General features: G+C 35.8%; 1 protein-coding gene across 1 annotated transcript in view; it reads left to right on the top strand.

The window, feature by feature from the left end:
* The window catches only part of LOC145690795 (uncharacterized), an 87,188-nt gene that overhangs the window by 17,958 nt on the left and 46,343 nt on the right, over nucleotides 1–22,887 (top strand). The window contains exons 2-3 of the mRNA XM_081766081.1: nucleotides 10,101–13,814; nucleotides 17,492–17,646. Of these exons, the coding sequence (XP_081622207.1) occupies nucleotides 10,217–13,814; nucleotides 17,492–17,646 (3,753 nt within the window). The 5' untranslated portion in view covers nucleotides 10,101–10,216. The remainder of the gene's footprint in view (nucleotides 1–10,100; nucleotides 13,815–17,491; nucleotides 17,647–22,887) is intronic.

The raw sequence follows: 22,887 nt of genomic DNA, 5'->3' as shown, positions 1-22,887 counted from the left end.
TCTTTCCCAACCCCGTGGATGCATATTTGAATTGAAATAAAATAATAAAAACCCAGGTCTTTCCCAAGTGTGAACTACGAGAGCTATAACCAGAAATTTAACTCAAGGTTTGGAGTAAAAAGAAAGCAAGTGAAATTAGATATTATTTATTATTGGAGCGAACCTCCTCTTTACTCGACTTAGGCGTTCGTTTGTCCGGATACTCCACCGAGTTGCCCGAACCGTTTTTAACTAAGTCTGACATGGTGATTGGAGAGCGTGCGCTGAGTGTCGTAAGGGGTCGCATGTCCCGATCGACCATATCATTGAGGAATAATCACCGAAAACCGAGGTACCGATGGACTTAACCTTGGAAAAGCATTTGGCGCGCGAATTCTCATTGTAAACAATGCAAAATAGAATTTTCAGCTTAAAATTTGGGTGAAGCTTTTTTCGTTTTGTTCTGCGAACACAGTTTTTCAAATTCATCATGCTTTTCGCTGATTGCCAAATTCAGCTATTTGCTTGTCTTGTTCGATCACGAAAGCAATTGATATATTTAAAAATATTCTGTGAGTAATCAACAAAGATCGATTACTTGGCTCCAAATTTGCTGTTATTACACACCTAGTATACATTTTGAAATGACAATCTTAGACGAGCTATTTTTCAACTTAGTCGTCGCACGTGTTCAGGCACGTATCTTAGCAATGAAGAAACTTACAAAATCCATTGTCATAAAAAGTTGCTGCCTGTGACTTAAACCGATCCTCCACGCCAGCCTGAATGTCTGTGTCATCATCAAAGCGCTGCATTGCTAGTCATGTAGGAAAGCAAGTGCTAATCACTTGGCGTTAGAACGAGCTATACGGCAGATAGTCAAAAATTTCTCAGCGAAAATCTTCTAAGAGTTCGTGAGTGCACTTGGACGAATGTGGACGGGAGTTATCATGAAACAGCAGGACATTTGCCCTCAGTTTTTCTCCGCTTGTTTTGAATTGCTCTTCGCAACTTCTGTAATGTTTTACAATATATTTCACTGATAATTGTTGCCCCATGTTCTAAACAGTAGGCTAACAGTACACCTTCCCTATCTCAAATTTCAGTAACAATAAGTTTTTTGCGGACATGGTTTGCAAGCATTTTCCTGGTTTTATGCAGGGTTGGCTGATTTAAACCAAAAAATAACGAAAAAAGTTCGTAAAAGTGTAAGTGTTCGTAAACTGTTGATGAACACACATTTGTTGGTTATCACGTTTCACTCTCGTATATTATTCGTATTATATTCAGACATAAATTTCCCATTCATTACTCAAAGAGATTATACTACAAAAGCAGCTTTTTTTTTTTTTTTTTAAATAAGTTTATGAATGTTTCTTTTGTCATTTTTTTTATAGTTTGTAATTATTGTTATGCAATTGCAATCAAAGAAAAATTTTAAATATTGTTTTGTTTTAATGTTTACTATTGATACAATACATCGAAGTGCCGTAGTATTGATAAAATGCATCGAAGTGCCGTACTTTTTTGGGAGGGAGGTCATACAAACCCCAAGAGAGGCATTTATTGAAATCAGAAGTATCTATTTACGAATAAATGGGTCAGAGCCAAAGTGGACTCAAATAATTCGTATCTTTGTTCACTTTTCTTACTGATATGCAAATTAAGTCGTCATATTTCTTTAACTTGGACTAATAAAAGTCGTAGTGAACTAACTTAAACTAAATTAGTTCTTCTGCACTCTGCAGTATTTTGAAATTGTTCATATGTAATTCTGTAAAATGGTTTCATTTGTGCAACAGTTTATCTTTTTGTCCTTCTGAAACGACTCTTGACAATTATATTAACAAGTATGTAAAGATCAGTGCAACGTCTTTTTATCAGGAGTACTTCGTAAGTGAGTCGGCAGACGTATCGCATTTGTGGCCAATTAGTCCTGGCTCCGAGTTCACATGGAGGACAATTTCTCTCGGATGTAACTCGAAAAGAGGTTTTTATTCCGCTTTAAGCTTATGTGATCCTTTCCAGCATAACCCGGTTGTTGCATAATATAACACCAAGTCGAAAGAAACTTATTTCTGTCCATATGTGATATAAATATATAGAGCAAATTATTTAAACCAAAAAACCGTGATTTTTGTTTTTTCAATAAAAACCATGGTTTCTGCCAACCCTGGTTTTATGGGTGAACTGGTGTCTTCCCACTCCGTACATTTTTTTTTGTTTCGTTTTGTTTCACAATTAACATGATAAATGTAAGGCTCGTCCCGAGTAACGATACGATCGATAAAGAAATTAACTTTGTTATAGGCCTCAAGAAATTTCAAGACAGCTGCTATCCGCTTAGTTCTGTGGTTTTTTGTCAAAATTTTCGGAAACCATCTTGAATGAAACTTATCGTAGCCTAACTTTTATGCCACAACTTCCTGTAATAAGCTCTGTGAAATTTGCGGAAACTCAAACGAGAGCTCTGTTATTGTAAAATAGCGACTTTCATGATCTTGTTATTGATTTTTGCGACCAGTTCATCTGTTACAATGCTCGGTTGCCCACTTCGGTCTTCATCGTGAACGTTTTTGCGGCCATCTTTAAACATGGGGCACCAACTCTTCACTTCACTTTCATATTTACCGCAAACTTCACACAGCCTTCAATGAATGTCAATCGGTTTAGTAGTTTTTGCCAAGAAAATTCGTATGACCGACCTCACTTCACAGCCGGCGAGATATTCAATCGGAACACTCATGTTAGTAATGTATTATGAACAGAGTAAAATCAACACGAACTTCACACGTCCACAGTTAGATGGACACTGAATGGGCGGAAGTCTCAGCACAAAATTGCGTCGCTCGCTCCGCCCTTAGCAGCATCCTGCCGAAACGTGACAATTTTTTTATAGAGGGAGTTTGGCTACGGGCATATAATTTGAAGTACTCAGCAACTGCCTCTATTAAAATTCTTGCAGAATTCTAAAACATGGATATTTGGATAGGGCACATATTAGTTCCTAAGTGAAGTCTTAAGCCGACTATGGTAGGTCCCATAGTATTGTAGCTATGGACCTTTAAATTTCATGTTTTCGGCAGTCTATAACTCCGAAAGGAAGCATTTGTGCACCCAGATTGGTCTATACTTTTTGTCTTATCTCGGTGTTAGGAATCACCCCCCAAACGTTGTCGGTGTTGTTTTGAAACGCCATATATATATATATGCCTTCAACAGAGTAAATAACTCCAATTAAAGAAGGCTTACAAATACTGCTTACACAAATTAGATATATATCAATAAGCAATACAATTAAATAACACACTATTAATTACATGCATAGTAAAAAAATAAAACAATGAAAAAAAATGAAACCAGTCAAAAGAAGTAATCTAAATAAATCCTACGTACATACAAAAATCTAAATTCCAGTATAAAAATAATGTTTATCTAGAAGAACTCATATTTTATTAATACCATATTAACAATGACGAATGTATAATATTGTTAAAATTCAAATTTAACAAGGATACTTATATAATATTCATACTTAGCTATTTGAATTTTTAGTTACAGATTTTATGATTTTTATAAATGTTGTCAAGGGAACTCCTAAATCCAAAACTAGATTTTTTGCTGACAGGTTATTATATAATTTACACAAACGTACTAAATGGGAGTTCTTGAATTTTTCAGTTCTAGGAATATCATATTTAAATAAATTTCTGTTCCTGTTTCTAATTCCAACAGCATTAAATGAAATGTTTTCCAAAAATTCTCAAACATCTATCTTATAATTTACAATTTTATACAACAAAATGTGCTGGTGTATTACACTCCTATCCTCAAGGATAATATATTGAAATTCAGATAATAAATTGGAGTATGAAATCCTTAATCTTAGTGCAGACAGATGATATTTCTTAAAGTAAAGAAATTGTAAAAATTTCTTTTGTATCATTTCTAATTTACTTGAATTTAACTTACAAGATGTAAACAACACAGATAAACCATACTCTAACTTACTTCTAACTAATGTGTTATATAGTAATTTGAAGCTGTTAATATTATTTAAATCAAAAGCATTCCTAATTATGAAACCTAACTTTCTATAAGCTTGATTTCTTACTTCATTTATATGAGCCTTGAAGGTCAAACAATCATCCATTACCACACCCAAATCTTTACACATATTCACTCTGTTTAGCTGTTGTCTGTTTATTGTGTAGCATGTATTATATGAGCGTTTTGTTGTTGAAAATATCATATATAAGCACTTTTTAATATTAAACTGCAAATAATTTTCAACTGACCATTTATAAAGTGAATCTATGTCATTTTGCATAGCAATAATATCATCGTTACCTTTAATTTTCTCCATATAATTTTATATCGTTTGCATACATAATGCATTTTGCAAATTTGACCTTTGATGGTAAATCATTAACATAAATCAAAAATAATAATGGGCCTAGATTTGAACCTTGTGGTACTCCTGAAGTTGCCACAAATTCAGCAGATTCAAAATTATTGTAAACTATATATTGAGTACGATTTACTAAATAAGATTTTAATAGAGACAGGAACTGATTTGACAAGCCCATATTAGATAACTTTAACAATAAAATTGAATGATTGACTTTATCGAAAGCTTTAGAAAAATCGAAATATATGGAATGTACAATTGACCTTCTATGTAATACAGAGTATGTATATTGCGTATACGTTATTAAGTTGGAAATAGTTGACCTTCCTGGGAAGAAGCCATGCTGTCTAATATCAATATATGATTTTACATGAGCAAGAATACGATTATATAAACTGTGTTCTAATAATTTAGATGGAGCACATAAAATTGCAACTGGTCTATAGTTTTCAATCTTACTAACGTCTCCTGATTTAAAGAGAGGTGAAATACGAGTTTTTTTTTCATAAGATTGGATAGGTCATAGTCTTTATAATTAAATTGTAAATAATACATAATGGTTTCTCTAATATTTCTGCACAAGCTTTCAGTATGTAAGGTGGAAAACAGGGTTGGCAAAAACCATGGTTTTTATTAAAAAAACAAAAAAATAAAAAAAAACGGTTTTTTGTTTAAACCAGGTTTTTATGGTTTAAATAATTTGCTCTATATATTCATATCATATATGGACAGAAATAAGTTTGTTTCGCCTTGATGTTATTATGCAACAACCGGGTTATGCTGGAAGAGGTCACATAAGCTTAAAGCGGAATAAAAACCGCTTCTCGAGTTACATCCTAGAGAAATTGTCCTTTATTTGAACTCGGAACCAGGACTAATTGGCCACAAATGCGATACGTCTGCCGACTCACTAACGAAGGAATCCTGATTAAAAAAAATACGTTGTACTGATCTTTACATACTTCTTAATATAACTGTCAAGAGTCATTTCAGAAGGACAAAAAGAAACAGTTGCAAAGTGAAACCATTACACAGAATTACATATGGACAATTTCAAAGTACTACGGAGTAAAGAAGAACTAATTTAGTTCAAGTTAGTTAACAACGACTTTTATTGGTCCAAATTAAAGAAATACACCGACTTAATCTGCATATCAATAAGAAAAGTAAATAAAGATACGAATTATTTGAGTCCACTTTGGCTCAGACTCATTTATACATAAATAGATACCAAAGATACTTATTTCACTAAATGCCTCTCGTGGGGTCTGTATGACCCCTCCCCCACACACACAAACACAAAGTACGGCATTTCGATGTATTTTATCAATAGTAAACATTGAAACGAAACAATATTTAGAATTTTTCTTCGATTGCAATTACATAACAATAATAACTACAAAAAATCACAAAATAAACCTTTATAAACTTATAAAAAAAGTTGCTTTTGTAGTATAATCTTTTTGAGTAAAGAAATGGGGAATTTAGGTCTGAATATAATACGAATAATATACGGTAGTGAAACGTGATAACCCACAAATGTGTGTTCATCAAGATTGTACAAACACTTACACTTTTACGAGCATTTTTTTGTTTTTTGGTTTAAACCAGTTTTTTTTTTTTTTTTTTTTTTTTTTTAAAAACAGCTGGTTTAAACCAGCCAACCCTGGTGGAAAACCATCTGGGCCACTAGCTTTTTTCGGCTTGAGTTTCTTAACTGCTTTTCTAAATTCTTCAACAGTAATTAAATTCAATACTAACGTGGGAGCCGCGGTGGCTCAGTGGTAGAGCGTTCACCTCTGATGCTAGGGGTCCCGGGTTCGATCCCCGCCCCCGCCAAGTGAACTTTGTGGTGGATAAACACCGTGTGCGTGGGTTTTCTCGGGGTTCTCCCGTTTCCTCCCACTTTCTTCATTCCACCATTTCATTCATTACTCATCATCACCGTCTTCTTTAGCCTAACCGGCATAACCGTGGGACGTAAAACTCAAAGATTTCATTTCATTTTTTCAATACTAACGTGTGTGGAAGTAAGTTGTTTAACTGATTTAGATTATTAATTTTACAACAATCCGAATTTTCATGAACTGATTTAAAGAAGTCAGCAAAGCCATTCGCAATTGAATTATTTGTGTCCAATATATTTTCTCCATATGTCATTATTCTGTTATAATTATTTTTAGTATTTATGTTTTTACTGCTTAACAAATTCCAAAAACATTTTATATTTGACTTCAACCCTTGCTCTATATTATTTATATATTTCTTATATGCTTTATTAATCATTTTCTTGGATTGTTTTCTGAGTTGTCTAAACATTATTCTATCATGTTCTGAATATTTCATTCTCTTTCGATGTATTTGTTTTTGTTTAATTATCCCAATTATCTCATTGTCAAACCAACATGGGTATTTGTTTTTAGTTGAAGAGATCACTTTCGGTACATTTTTATCAAAAATGTTATTCACTTTAGAATAAAAATAGTCTATTGCCTTATCAACATTATCACAATTGCCAAGCGTTTCAAACGTTTCTTCCCTCAACATTTTATAAATCTGTAGAAAATTAGCTTTTTGAAAGTTACGTTTTGATACATATTCATTTTTAGTTTCTTGTTTCTTAATTTTTAAAATTACATCCAGCATTAAAGCTGGGTGATGTATATCTTCGTTGACAAATGGACTCTGAATTCTAGATAATTTCATCGCTTCTTCTACCATTAGTTAACACCAAATCTAACGTTTTTCCATTTTCATTACTTACATCATTTATTGATTTTAAACCATTCATATTAATGAAATCTGCAAGTGTATTGTAACATACCCCATCCTGATTAAAATCATACGTAGGACCACTAATATGCGGCAGATTAAAATTGCCTCTTATAATTACATTTTTGTGAATATGTCTACCATAGAATCACAAGCATTAAAGAACGATACATAGTCTCCATACTTTGAAGAAGGGGGGTATGTAGCAAGTAATAATATAGTATATACCACCATTTATATTTACTTTAACACATAGACTTTCTGTATTGCATTTAAACTCTATTTTATTAGAAATATAAATAGTTTTAATAGCCACTAATACACCTCCCCCACCTCTATCAATCCTCTCATCTCTATAAACAACATAATTATCAGTAATGAATTCGCGACTATGAACATAACTATGCAGCCAACTTTCAGTAACTATTATTATATCATACATACCATCGGCACTATTAACATAAAATTCATTTAATTTTGTGTTTAGTTAGTCCCCTTACATTTTGGTAATATATTAACCCATTAGTGCCCAGAATTTCCCACTGGTATTTTGAAAAGTTTTTTCGCCTATTTGGTCTTACTAGTACTCTAAAATATATATTAGAATATTTTTGATTTTTTTTTTTTTTTTTTTTTTTTTTTTTTTTTTAGCCCGGCAACTTAAGTTCCCAACAGGCAACATATTCAAAAAAGGGAACATTTTGAAAAGATACAATTTTCAAGGAGAAAATACACTCGAAAATCATAACTATCAAAATCAAATCAATCTTTCCTTTACAGACCCTCAATCCTTTCTTCTGGAGTCTTTCAAATCAATCCAGTTGCGTCTTTCTCTTCTAAACACATTGTACCCAAAAAACAGTGCTAATCCCGCATCACTATATTATACAAAGAAAATGCAACAATTCTATAACGAAACAGACCCCAAAGTTACTTTACGGTTACAACTAGCAATGCTAATCCATGAGTTTTTGCGCTATGACGAAAAATTGCCATGGCAACTTAAGTTGCCAAGGGGCAGTAATGGGTTAATATATTGCTGTCATTTATTGCCATTAGTATGAGTTACGAATCTCGTGTCTGAGAATTGGGCATTTTACAATTTTAAAACATCATCCATTGTCTTTAATAATACAATATCTCTATCAGTATCCTTTTTCTTTAATTTTACCATTCCAGCATTATCAACCCAAACAAACGCATAGCTTTTTCTTTTTTTTACTTTCCTTGCTTGTCCCAAAATTTTTCTCCTATAATTAGTTATACTATGATTGATATAGATGGTTTGCATAGCGTTCAAACCCAAGTGGGTTGTATTTAAATTTCGCTTCACCTTACGCCTTTGTACAACCTTTTCCTTATGCGTTCTCCTAACAAACTTAACAATAATACCTCTGTCTATTTGATTTGGCACCTTTTTCATTCTATGACAAATGTCAATTTGTTCCTCCCTGATATCAATGTCCAAAGCTTTACAGACATTCCAAACAGTTTCAAAAGTATTTTCATTCTGATTTTCAGGTACACCGTAAATTTCAATAGAATTATGTCAATTGTATTGATCGACCTCATCTAATTGCAAATGGTATTCAGCTAATTGCTTCTTTAATATCACATTTTCACTCTCTAAATTTGAAATTTTTTCAACATATGAATTCAACATTTCCGATTGCTTTTGATTAAGTCAGTGTTTTCATCTAACTTCTCATGTATAGGCATAGGTATGTATTACAACGATGTGTAAATTCCTGAATCAAAAATTGTGATGTTGAATATTAAATGGATTCAAGCTTTCTTCTTAAGTCCTCCGTAGAATATAAACTCGTTAAATGAAATGCATTGTCCAAAAATTCATGAACCATAATAACAAGTTTAAACAAATATCTAATTTCTTTTTACACTAAAGTTAAAGTAGTACTACCTTCATGTAGTACGGATTAAGATGCTAGATTCAGACTGACATTCGATTAGTGTCCAAGAATGGTCAAAAATAATGTATTTCTGTATTAAGCAAAATAAATTTCATTTAAATAATGGATTTTAATAAAAGATCATTCGATTTTAATATTTTTTTGAGATAAACATTTTGGATTTAAATTAACAAAGAATTTGTTGCCAGTAAATCCTCCCGTGGGGAAACTAGACACTGTCCACACGTTTCGGTGCAGAAAGCTAGTTCCGTGTGCATTGGTAAGGTAACAGGGATAATAGTGGTTGGGACGAGAAAGAAAAGTGTAGACAAAGGAATACATACCACAGAATGAATAAATATAACGTGAAGGTAGTAAATACAACTACAAGTCACAAGAAGAGGGCATATCGGGATTGGCGCTTTACTTAAAACAACATAAACACAATATAAAGCAGGTTAATGTAATAAGTTTAGCAAAAACAAATTAATAAGTGGAGATTAAAGAACCTTTTCTTATTCATAAATATAAACCAGCTTTAAATTTGGATTTTAGTAACATTGATAGAATCTGGTTACCTACCTTTGATGTATATTTTGGATCTGGCAACAGTGACGTAGCATAGACATCGCGCTTCCATCAACTCAGCTCATTCTTTTGCACTGTGCTCTGCTTGTGGTATTTTAGCATCCTTTACGTTATATTTAGTCATTCTATGGTATGTGTTCCTTTCTCTACACCTTTTTTTCTCTCAACCATTATTATCCTGAAGACGGAACTAGCCTGTTGTTCCGAAACGTGTGGAGGGTGTCTAGTTTTCCCCATGGGAAGATTTATTGGTAAATAACCAATTCTTTGTTAATTTGAATCATCCTTTTATGTGTCTACATAATAATTTTAATTTTGGATTTTGTGTTTCTTTGTGCTGATATTCCTTCTTGATAACTAAATAGTATTTAGTCCTATTGAACTTAATCATCAACATTAGAATTACGTAAATAATAAACTGTGTTGTATCTTTCTTCCAGGTTGGATAATTCAGAAGTTTTAGAAATTTCTTCGGAAAGAACGTCTCTAGTTATTAATTGTTTCCAGTGTACCTGGATTCCCTCCTCCATAAAAGAGAAGGCAACACTAGTAAGCAATGGATTTACCGAGAATTCTAAAAGGTGTAAGTGGCACTTTGAACAATGTAAAAACCGGACAAAATGTTTTAATTTCAAGATGCAACAAAAAGAAAATAAAGGTGCAATTTGACTCGGATTGTTTGTATATTAATGGTATACAGTTTAGTGAGGACTTCTGCGATGTCTTAGGTTCAGTCGTTTTCGATGCTTACTGTATTGATTCGGAGAATCTTCTGTATGAAGCATCGCTGTTATGGGTGAGAAAGAAACCAAAAATAGTGCCTAGAAGATTCTCACATTTAAGGTATGAGGAGCCATATCGTGCGATAGTCAACGAATATCTAGACGATTTCAGTGTTGTAGCAACCGTGATTGATTCTGAAGTGCCAGTTCCGATTATGATATCCACAACCAGTGATGCCTTGTTTCCAAGTTGGGGCTGTGCAAAAGGTGCTCGAGAAGTGTACAAGAAAGGTGAAGTTTTACGTGTAATGTTGGTAGCGAGTAGCAGTGGAATATTTGAATGGGAGTCGTCCCTTGTTTGGAAGGAATCACAAGATCAATGCAGATTAGAATCATTTCAAGAATGCATACAATTAGCTAAAATCTCCTTATCGAAGGAGGTCTCCCATACTTTAAATGTAGCTGGAAAAGTACTTTTTATAGTCAGCTCGACAGTGGGTGTGGTTTCATGCATTATAGATGGAAAGCAAGAAAATATTGTGTTCTCGAAACAAGTTTTCTTTGAAAATGGTCAAAAAGTTCCTGAGACAACTTCATTACGTGAGTGTTTGCACCCAGGAGATAAAGTTAACTGTACGATAATTTGTACGATTTGTAAGTCAGACGATGGAAGTGAAGGATCAACGTTCAAAGTAATTCTGATATGGATAGGCGAGAAGCCAAATTTGGAAATGATATCCCCTATTAGAATAGATGGACTAGATATCCACACACAGTCACGCGTAAAGTATGAGAACTCGATGTCTAAAGAGTCCAATTCGAAACGAAAGTCGCAACCCTTAAACACCAGTATCCAGAACGATACTGCAAGTGGGCGGTTCGTTTATTTTACTTCGGTTGGAGGTGTGTTGAGGTGTCAGAAATTAGGAAGGGTTTATTTCCTTAAACGAAAATTGTATATTGAGGAGGGGCAGTTTATTACAGATATTGATATGGAGCGTTCATTAATAGGAAAACTGTGTTCTTTTCATGTTATGTTGATGAAGGTGAAAGATCTGTTCATCTATTATGCTCCATTTGTGTGGGTAGGAAGCAAACCCTATGGTAGGAAACGAAGGATAAGCAATCAGGATAGGATAGATATTGAGGAATTAGTGTGCGAAGATTTTGCACCAGTATCGGCGTTATCGAAACATACATTGACAGGGGCAGAGAGTTCACGCAAGGTAGTGTCATCCGAAGTCAAAGAACAGGTGTCAGCACTCAGTATGCCTACATCATCGACAACGACGCTGGACGACGATATTGGTCTGGTTGCAGGTGAAATATATGAAGGTGTTGTAACGAATATATGTGGAGTATTGTTTTATTCTATAGTGAAAGTAAACAACAAGAGCTTCTCTGTGGTCGCTCTATTGTCCAGCTGTGCTATGTCCGAGGATAGTGGATCCTTGACATCAAATCCGTGTGTTCGTGTACAAGATAAAGTGAAACTACTGATCAAAGGCAAATCACCCTCTGATTGTTGGGAAGCAAGTCAAGTGTGGAAGTGCTCGGACTCCTGCAATCAAAACAGTGAGAATGAATCATTTAGCGCTTCTTCAGAGGAAGATACAGAATCACAAAGTTATAAATCGAAGATATCTGTTAAACAGGCACAAGTATCTGCGTTATCGAAATATACATTGACAGGGGCAGAGAGTTCACGCAAGGTAGTGTCATCCGAAGTCAAAGAACAGGTGTCAGCACTCAGTATGCCTACATCATCGACAACGACGCTGGACGACGATATTGGTCTGGTTGCAGGTGAAATATATGAAGGTGTTGTAACGAATATATGTGGTGTCATGTTTTATTCTACAGTGAAAGTAAACAACAAGAGCTTCTCGGTGGCCGCTCTATTGTCCAGCTGTGCTATGTCCGAGGATAGCGGAACCTTGTCATCAAATCCGTATGTTCGTGTACAAGATAAAGTGAAACTACTGATCAAAGGCAAATCACCCTCTGATTGTTGGGAAGCAAATCAAGTGTGGAAGTGCTCGGACCTCTGCAATCAAACTAGTGAGAATAAATTTAGTGCTTCTCTAGAGGAAGATACAGAATCACGAAGTTATGAATCATATATACCTGTTAAACTACTACAAGAGAAAATAACTGCTGCCACACTAAAGGATTACAAAGGAAAATTATACAAATTTGTGTCTGATTCTGAAGCAATTATCAGGTGTAAGTTATTCTGTGAGTCAATAGATGTATTATTTAGTATAAATAACCTATATCTTAATGACTCTCCTTCTGGGAAAGGATCATTAGTTGATGTTTTGAAAATAAGAAGAAAACAATTAGGATTTTCTGCAGAGCGTCTGAGTGAACGTCACTCGTCAGGCGCTGAGTTCATAGCAAAGTTAGTGTGGGTGGGCAAATGCCCGAAATCTGTTGATATTCCTAAAACTGTAACAGCGGCCAAGAATGATCCATATTCTTACCTGAAGAAAGTGGAGCAAGGTAAAGTGCATAAGATTTTAAATCCTAATGAAGCTCTTTTTACAATTAATAACAATAATAGAAAAGTTCTGTGTGCAAAAAGTGTGGTATTTGGCCCCAAGAATGGAAGAATGGTGTCCCATGTTTATGAGTTATTTAAACTTGGTCAGAAAGTTTTATTTTATTGTAGACCTTTAAAAGAAATCCATGTTAGTGGCGCTGAGTACGAGTGTGTTGCTGCGTGGTTGAGTTACAAAAAGCTGAAGAAAGCGATATTACCAGAAAGGGATGCTAAGAATAACATGGACTCTATTTCTGTATATTTTAAGAATTTAGCGTACAGTGGAAAGGAAAAGGAAGGAATATATGAAGCTGTTATTACAGAGGTTAACCCAAAGGATTTCATTGTCGAAGTTCAATGTAAAAATAAACCAAATCTAAAGGTATCCGTCAATATAACAAAATTCAGCCTTTGTATCAGTGGAGAATTGTTACCAGCTGGATCCATTGCCTACCATTACGTCTCTCCTGGTGATTGCGTACAATTTAAGTTTAAGCGTACAAAGAAGAGTAAGAAGATTAAAGTCCATCATGCGTGGCTTATTCCTGTTGACAAAGAAGCTACGCATAGAAGACAAAGGAAACTAGAAGAGCTAGGGCAGTCTCAACAACATTCACTCAACCTTCAGAAACCTCCAGCCTCACAGAGAAAGAGCACAACAAAAGTGAAGAGTTCTGAAGATATTTCACAGCAATGTACATTGTTAGAAGAGTTCGTGATTAAAGAGCAGCAAAATAATGTTTTTGTGGGAAAAATTGTGTCTCTGAACTTAGATCATGGGACTCTTCAATGTGTTGATGGTCAAGTTACGGAATTTCACAAGGATAGAACTAAATTATTCGGAGTGTCTTTAGAACGCTTTGGTTTGCTCGATTTCTTCAAGAAAGGTACGCTTTGTTGTATTTTATATATTGTATATTAGAAGATATAGAATGTAGTTAGATTCCAAAATGCACCCATTTTTGGTGCATAAAAGGCTGCTATGGGAGTTGTTATGCAGCGGTAAATAAATTATGTTTATGGTTTGAATAGTACAAAATATGAATTCACTTGGATTGACTTTTAGTATAATGTCCTCTTTCAACACTGAGATTACATGTGACCAGACCAATTTTTAAAGTGAAATTCGAGGCCGTAGTGACTCAGAGTGCATCTCTGGTGTGTAGGATTCCCGAGATGCAGTTGCATCAGTGGGCTTCGTGATGGACAGTCTCGTGTGCGTAGTTTTCTTGTAGTTCCTCCGTTTCCTTCCACTTTCTTCATTCTTCACATCATCACCGTCTCCTTTAGCCTACACGGCATAACCATGGAACGTAAAATTGATAGATTTGATTTAAAGTAAGGTTCGAAGCAGTATTCGACTTTGCACTCGAGGCAAGTATCTTTTCCAGAAATGAAACCGGGGACCATAAGTAACAAATTAATAAAAGTACTAATACAAGGCGAGGACAACGTGAATATAGGGGAATGTTCAGCGCGCATGTTTTTCGTGCATGAATTCTCGATATTTCTTTAACGCCCTGAGGCAGTTGAGGTGCTGCTTCAGTTGAAGATATCAAATTCCAGTGTGGAAAAGAAGAAATAACGTCCATAGTAGCCTTTATGTTTACGATACGACAACAAAGTCGTATACCGTGTAGGCCGAACAATACAGCGATTATGAGAAGGAATGAAATGGTAAAATGAAGATAGTGTAACTAAATGGGAGAACTCTGAGAAAACCTACCCACATGATGTTTTTCTCCATCCACTTGGCGCGAGCTGTGACCAAGCCAAGGACAGCATGAACCAGAAATGAACGCTCTATCATTAGGCCGTCGCAGCCCAAAAATACGTACGGGTGCAGCGGCGACGGCATTAATCAGCCACTCAAGAAGTTGATGATTAGCAGCTCATAATTATACAGCCTCTAAATATAAATTAATTGATCAGTTATCTACAAGAGGTCTTGTAAAACAGATTGCATTATGTGATTTTCCATGCGAAACAATGTCGTCCTTCTATTTTAGATATTTCAAGCACGAGCATGAAGTATAGTTTCAGTGTTTTAAACTTTATATCTCATTTTCTTTTAATATTTACAGGGCTCATAGCGAGTCACTTTTTTTAATTTGTCACTAAAAGTTACTTTTTTGGGATTTAAAGTGACTTTTTCGTGTGATTTATGTTTTGCATTGGCAGTTTTCTAAGAAAAATATAAAAATAAATGGAAAAAGGCAGAAACTTGTTACTCATTACTCTTCTGAAAGCTTCAGTACTTGCTGCCACATGTGAAACAGTCAGCTTTATTTTCACTTCAACTTTTATTCTTTTTAAAGCACAGCGGATATTTGGTGGATGCTTAAGCTCTCAAGGAGGGGTTCAGAACCCTTTTGTATCTATTCTTTCTGCTATCATAATAGTCTTTTACTTTTCTTTCGTAATAGTTAACGCTCCGCTCAACGTTTGTGTGTTTGTGTGGTTCATCATATTCGTCTTATGTTATGCTTCTTGTATGTTCTTCTGAAGAGTAGGTGATGAATTTGAATATTTCATGGCTTTGAGAACTCTCAATGCTAAGTTAAATATAATGTCTGGGATGAAGAAATTCGGAAATAGGCCAGAACTGGTTCCACTTACTCAGAAGCTTCTTACATCTGCTAAGTCTGCTTACTGTAACTACAAAGTATACTTAGAAAACCTAAGAAAGGAGGAAGCTCATAAAGAAGAAGTAAAGATGAAACAAAACAACAAAGAGAGAGGCGATGGAGAAATTGACAAAGAAAAAAGGGGGCATGATAAGATTTTGGTCACTTTTCAACTATTTACAAGAGACAAGACCACTATGAGCCCTGTATTTACAAAAGAAAGAGTGTTTCCAAAAGTGGATACTAGGAATTGCTTTAATTTACAAAATGTGAAGTTTTTGACCAGATATGCTATCATAAAATAATTTCATAATAACGAATTACTAAAATAGAGTAAATATCAGAAAAATTCATAAAATCAACAAAATACACTTCGGTGCGTATACGTACTTTCAGGAATATTCAAAATTAATGAGTTTTAAATAATAGCAAATTTAACAGTGATTTTGTTTCTGTTACGATTAGGCACACATTTATGTTACTGGCACGTATTTAAAATTAGAAAAATAACAAAATACGTCAACAGAACAAGAAATGAATATAAATAAAACTCGAATAAAAGGCACTATAAAACGGGTCCTTTCAGGGTTCCAGTAAGATCTGCCCTTTTCACACACAATATGCTTCCTCCTCTTGTGGGGAGTTGACAGATGTGATGATCTGTGTTAAAAACACTGTTATTAAATTCCATTTGTTTCGCATAATTTATACTCTCTTCTTGTTTACAGTAATAATAATATTAATAATAAATATTGCTTTAAAATAACCTTTCCCTCGAAATGAACATCGCAGACATAAATTTTTTTACGCGAAAATTTGTCTTTTCGAGGAAATGCTATTTTCCGTTGTTGAAAACAAAGTGTTGTGCATTTCGTTGACTATATATATGCTACGTATAATAAAAGGTGAAAATTGTGTTCATTGCAGAAATAGCAGCTATACATAAAAAATATATTTAGAAAACACGCAATTTAATTTCTGTTTTTTTTTTCTTAATTTTATGACTTTTTAAAATGAATTATAGTTTTGTTTGAAAACAGTGTATATGTATATATATATATATATAGAATGACCCAGAGGAAGGAACAGTATTTTGAGAAATGATAATATGGGTTATTCAAAGCAAAAAAAGCTCATATGAACATTGGCTCTAATCTCAACGGCTTGAGAGCTAAAGTTATTAACCATTTTTGACTTTATGTTGTGTATTGTCCACCGTGTAAATTATCCTACAGAGGTGGGATATGGCGTATTTGAAAGGTCATGGAATTACCTTTCCAACGGTATGCAACATGTGACAGTGATGGCTTTGGAAGGGAAGTTATTGAGGGAAATTTGGGAATCAGTGTTGTCATCCAATTCCCTTACATGGTCTTAACTTTCTCTCAACGACCCCCTTTCCAAATACACCACTGCCACATGTTGCATACTGTTGGAAAGACAATTAAATCACCTTTCAAACCCGTTATGTTCCACCTCTAGAATAATTACAAGATGAACAATACGCAACAAAGTCAAAAATGGTTCACAACCTGTAGCTCTCAAACCGTCGAGATTAGAACCAGTGTTCATATGAACTTTTTGCTTAGAATCATCCATACTACCATTACCCGAAGTATTTCCCCTTCTTCCTGGAACACAGTATGTATATATAGCGACCGACTAATTTGTTATACCCGTGATTTTATTCATTACATTATTTTATATTAACTGTTGAAATCCAAAACAATCCTCATTTCTTAATACTGAAAATTGCCATTTTCAGTTTGTTGAATAATTTTAAAGTTATCTTTAATTTTAGCCGATTTTTTCTGTTATTAATACTCGTATTTGATTTACTCAGTTATTTTACTTTAATTTGTTATTGTAATTCGTTGACATTTTCATTAGTTTTTCCAACTCTGTATTACTTATCAATCTGGCTTTCATATTTGCAGGTCAAAAGATAAATTACGGATGGATAACGGCTTGCAACAAGCAGGTTGTTCACGTGTGGCTTGGAACACAAAACCAGAAAAGATTCTATCACTACAAGGACATCTATAAGTACTGCTTGCTTCAAGGGATCAATCAGCAGACTGTATTAAAATTTGTAAATATCATATCTAGAGATCCTTATTTTACGAGGGCCATTCCATAAATAATGCACATTGAATTTTGTTTGGTTACATGTTTAGGTATATAAAACTCTTAAGAAGCCTTCAGTGTAGTCTCCCTGTTTCTCAATGACCAGGTCCATTTAGAGCATCCCGAAAATGTGGGCCCCCTCTGTGTAGCGGATCATCAACGGGAGAGGTGGAGCTGAGAGGGCAGCTTCATTTCTTATCCTCATGATCATGCATGCCCTCTGAGCCACGAGTACCGCTATCAGACTCGCAGGTGGTTGGTGGGAATGTTGGGAAGTGGATGATCTGTGGTCGTCTTCCCCCACCTGGGGTGGACGTACACCCATTCTGACCTGCTATTGTGTGCGTCCAGTGTTTGTATTATCCTTCGTCCAAGTCTTTGAAAATATAAAAAATACAAAAAATCTGTCTATATATTAAAATGCTAGGTTTATATGTTTGTCGCCAATCCTTTCGACAATGAGATCTCGAAAACCACAAGTGCTAGAAACGTGCCGCTTTTTCTGATTGATTCCAAATTTTGTGTAGATTGTCATTTCTAATTGAATATTTAAAAAAAGGCCATTATTACATTTTTAGAGGCACACTGGAAAGGTAGATTTTTTTTTCTTTTAAAGCATCATATCCAACAACCAACACCACATTGTTGTATATAGGGGTTGTATATCTCTCAGACGTTAGTTTCATATTCAAATGATGATGAATAACGAAGGATAACCAATTCTTCAGTCTAAGATGAATCTTTATTATTTGGAACGTTTTGCTCAACGAACATCATATATATCACTGACATTATAATTAATTGTGTATGTAATATATTAGCTTATTACATACTGCATGCAAGAAGAAAGAAAACGCTGATCATACATGAATTAGAAACTCCAACAGAAAGTACGCTCAAATCTTGCAAATCGTGCAAGATATTGAAGAAAATAATCGAGAAAATCTCTCCTTTATGGTACCTCTTGCCGATTTTTATAAAGACGTCCTTCACTTGTGTCTGTAAAGGGACATGTACAGATGTTTTGAGAATTGATAAGGACACACAATATATTTTGTTCTGTTCTGGGCTGGTGGTGCTCCTTATTGTTTTTTTATTAATTAATTAATTTATTTATTTTTGTTGTTGTTGTTCGACAGGTTGTGTCTTTCAGTTTCAATTCTTTTTCCGTAGCCATGCGTTTCTATAGATAGGAATGGTTTTCTTGCAAGCCCATTCCGCTTAACCGCATCGGCCCGACCCTGATCCGAAGGTGAGGACGTGCTTATAAGGTGGCCAGGGGAGTAGCCTAAGTTCTCCTTGCAAGCGCCCCGGTGTGAATTTTCGACGTTCACACTCATTTTCAATTGATAAATGTATATTTAATACCAGCCTTTTACGGGTACTAACAAAACTTCAAAATCGGGTCCGCGCTTCGTGTCACGTTGTTTGCTATCGCTGTCAGCAGTGTTCCTTCGCAGCTCCAGACTCCTGTCCATGGTCTGCTTTGTGTTGAGGATCTTGTTATTTACTGTTGCTCCCGACACCTTCGCACCAGTACTCGACAATTTCAAATGACGCTACAGCGCCTTGTTCGCCGGTCGAATGAGAGAGGATTGTGCTTTTCCGTTGAGAATTCTCAATGTGTTCACTTCTGCCGCCAACACTCTTGCATTGTTGACCCGGACTTGCATCCCGATGACACTCGTTTGTCCTTTGTTGATACTGTCCGTTTCTTTGGTCTACTGTTTGACCGTCAATTGTCGTGGGCACCACACATTCGCTGTTTTAAGTATTCTTGTCTCCGCGCTCTGAATCTCCTTCGTGTCTTGTTCCGCCGCACATGGGGTAGTGATCGTACTGTTCCACTTCGCTTATACGTAGTCTAATCCAGTCCAAGTTAGACTATAGCTGTATTGTGTATTCGTCTGCTCGCTCTTCTCTGCTGCGGAAGACACAGTTTATCACCTGGGTATCCGATTAGCTACTGGCGCTTTTCGTACTAGTCCCGTTGCCAGCCTTTATGTTGAGGTCAACGAACCCCTGTTAACATTTCGTCGTGAGAGATTTCTCCTGAATTATTCTGCATATGTTCGCTGTATCCCTGGTCATCCCTGTAGACCCTGTCATCGTGGTGGGCAGATCTAGCAGCGCCATGCTACACATCCTAGTGCTACATTCCCATGTAAGACATTCCTCATTTTGAGGTTTAAAAATAATAATATAGAAGTACACAGTTAACGGATCAACTCTAAGTTTCTAGAACAATATAACAGAGTGAAAACATTTTTAAATAGAACTAACAACACGTTTGTAGGTAACGCGGACGAATTTAGAAAAGTGAAAACAAAAACAATTCCAGTTCCGTGAAATGAAAGTATTATAAAAACCGTAGACAATTCAGTCTAGGTGTGCAGAAGAATCTATCAACCTCCTAGTTACCACTCTTGCTTTGTAGAAAAGTGACATTGGGAAGGAATAGTGCAGTATCTGATAATAATGGACGTAAAGACACTGTAAGTACGCTCACAATGAGCTCTGTTAGTGACTCTGGTGAAAAATACACATAGACAGTCCTGACATGTAAAACGAGAATGTGAACCCTTCAATTATCTTGTTAATATCATTCATTTAATAATCTCTTTTGGTAATGGTTTATCTTATATGCTCTTTGTTATATATAATTGTAATAAATTAGTTTCCTTCATGTAATGCCTATAAAAGTGAATTTCTAATTCTATACTACCTCTCTCAATCTTAGTCAATCATTCAATCAATCATATTATTTTTTAAAGATTTGTTATGGCTCCCCGGCGGGGAATCGAACCCCGGTCTCCCGCGTGACAGGCGGGGATAGTAACCACTATACTACCGATGATTAAGACATTCCTCATTTTGAGGTTTAAAAATAATAATATAGAAGTACACAGTTAACGGATCAACTCTAAGTTTCTAAAACAATATAGCAGAGTGAAAACATTTTTAAATAGAACTAACAACACGTTTGTAGGTAACGCGGACGAATTTAGAAAAGTGAAAACAAAAACAATTCCAGTTCCGTGAAATGAAAGTATTATGAAAACCGTAGACAATTCAGTCTAGGTGTGCAGAAGAATCTATCAACCACCTAGTTACCACTCTTGCTTCGTCGAAAAGTGACTTTGGGAAGGAGTAGTGCAGTTTCTGATGGCATTGGACGTAAAGACACTGTAAGTACGCTCGCAAAGAGCTCTGTTAGTGACTCTGGTGAAAAATACACGTAGACAGTCCTGACATGTAAAACGAGAATGTGAACCCTTCAATTATCTTGTTAGTATCATTCATTTAATAATCTCTTTTGGTAATGGTTTATCTTATATGCACTTTGTTATATATAATTGTAATAAATTAGTTTTCTTCATGTAATGCCTATAAAAGTGAATTTCTAACTCTATACTACCTCTCTCAATCTTAGTCAATCATTCAATCAATCATATTATTTTTAGAATTTGTTATGGCTCCCCCCGAGGAATTTAAGCTCTCGTTGTTAAGACTGTCTTGTGTACATTTCACATACTTGTAAGGCAAGACTTTTATTTTCATATTTCATTATACTTATATTTTCTGTTATGGTATGCCTATAACTCGTAGACAAGCATCTTTCATACCTCTCACCATGAATTCCACTTCAGACAACAATACCAATAATACTTCTGGTACAGTTTCTATCATTCCCGACATATATGATCCAAGTACGCACCCATCCGCGGAATTATTCTTAAAGAATTTTCTCAAAATCGCATTAGTGAATAATTGGTCAGACTCAAAATGTGTGCAGATTTTTGAGAAATCCTTAGTTGGACCCGCTCATTTCTGGTTTTCCACCCAGAACCTCTCATCCCAACCTTGGGCAACCATCCAATCAAAATTCTTACGTCAGTTTGGTCAAGATCAGGTCCCCCGTTCCCGTATTCACCAATACCGCTCACGCGTTCAGCTCCCCAACGAACCTCTCTCTCATTATGTCTTTTCCAAAAAGCATTTAGCAGACCGAGCTTATACCCAGCTAGACTTTCAGGAATTTTTGTTAGAATGTGTTTCTAATATGTTACCTGAATATATTCGTTGGTTCGGGACACGCTCAATTCCTGACCATTCTACCCTCCTAGATGAAGTAACCTTACTGGAACGGACCAACCACCTTGTTCACAAACGGGAAAACGAAACAAAGACACATTCCACAACCGCGACCGATACCACAGCGCAGGCTATTTCCGAACTAACAGATCAAATATCTCAACTCCGTCTCCATGTTAATACTCTTTCAAATTCCCCATCCGCATCTGTCCATTTTGCTCCCTCCCGTTCCCGTTCTCCAAGTCCTCATAACCGCTTCTACTCCTCCAAACCATCCCGACCTTCTTCCCCGAACACAACTCACTCACCTTCCTCTTCCTTCCTCCCACATTCCCATTCCACCAATTCTCTCACAACCTATCAACACCATTCTTCGCCGACTCCTCCACCTTTTCATTCCGCTGCTTCCACCTCTACCTCATGTGCATCTTGCATTACGCACTCCGCTCCCCTCCCACATTCCCATCCCACCAATTCTCTCACAACCTCCTATCAACACTGCTCTTCACCGACTCCTCCACATTTTCATTCCACTGCTTCCACCTCTACCTCATGTGCACCTTGCGCTATGCACTCCATTTCCCTCCCACATTCCCATACCACCAATCCCAGTACACCTTCCTGCACTAACTGTATCCCACAGCAACATCAATGTTGCCAACACGTTTCTTCAACCCCTTCCCATCCTTCTCATAACTTCACAAACGAACCTTCATCTACAAACAATACCAAACGAAAGAACTCCAAGAAACAGTGGCGTTCCAGTCAGAACAAACAACCTCCATCCCAGAATGTTTTTTCCACACAATCTACCCAAATACCTATTCCTCCCTACCCGTTTTATCATCCTTTTTTCCAGTATCCCCCACCTCCGTTCCCTCCTTCTGCCCCTGGGACCACACTAAACACACCTAAGAATTCAAAAAACGGCCAAAATTAGCGCGGGAGTCACCTCACCGCGCGTTAACCACGCAATCTTCGCTTCCCCTTCCACTTCCTCTCCCACCGCGACTAGCCAGGACTACCATACCCTTCCCTTGCAGTTTAAGGGCAATTCTCCGTATATACAGGGCACTTACGCAAACAAAGAATTACTTTTTTGCCTCGATAG

Source organism: Thermobia domestica, chromosome 7, assembly GCF_964235325.1.
Source record: "Thermobia domestica chromosome 7, izTheDome1.hap1.1, whole genome shotgun sequence".
Classification (NCBI taxonomy): domain Eukaryota; kingdom Metazoa; phylum Arthropoda; class Insecta; order Zygentoma; family Lepismatidae; genus Thermobia; species Thermobia domestica.
Note: the sequence above shows the minus strand (reverse complement) of the source record. Positions and strands in the feature narration are given on the sequence as shown.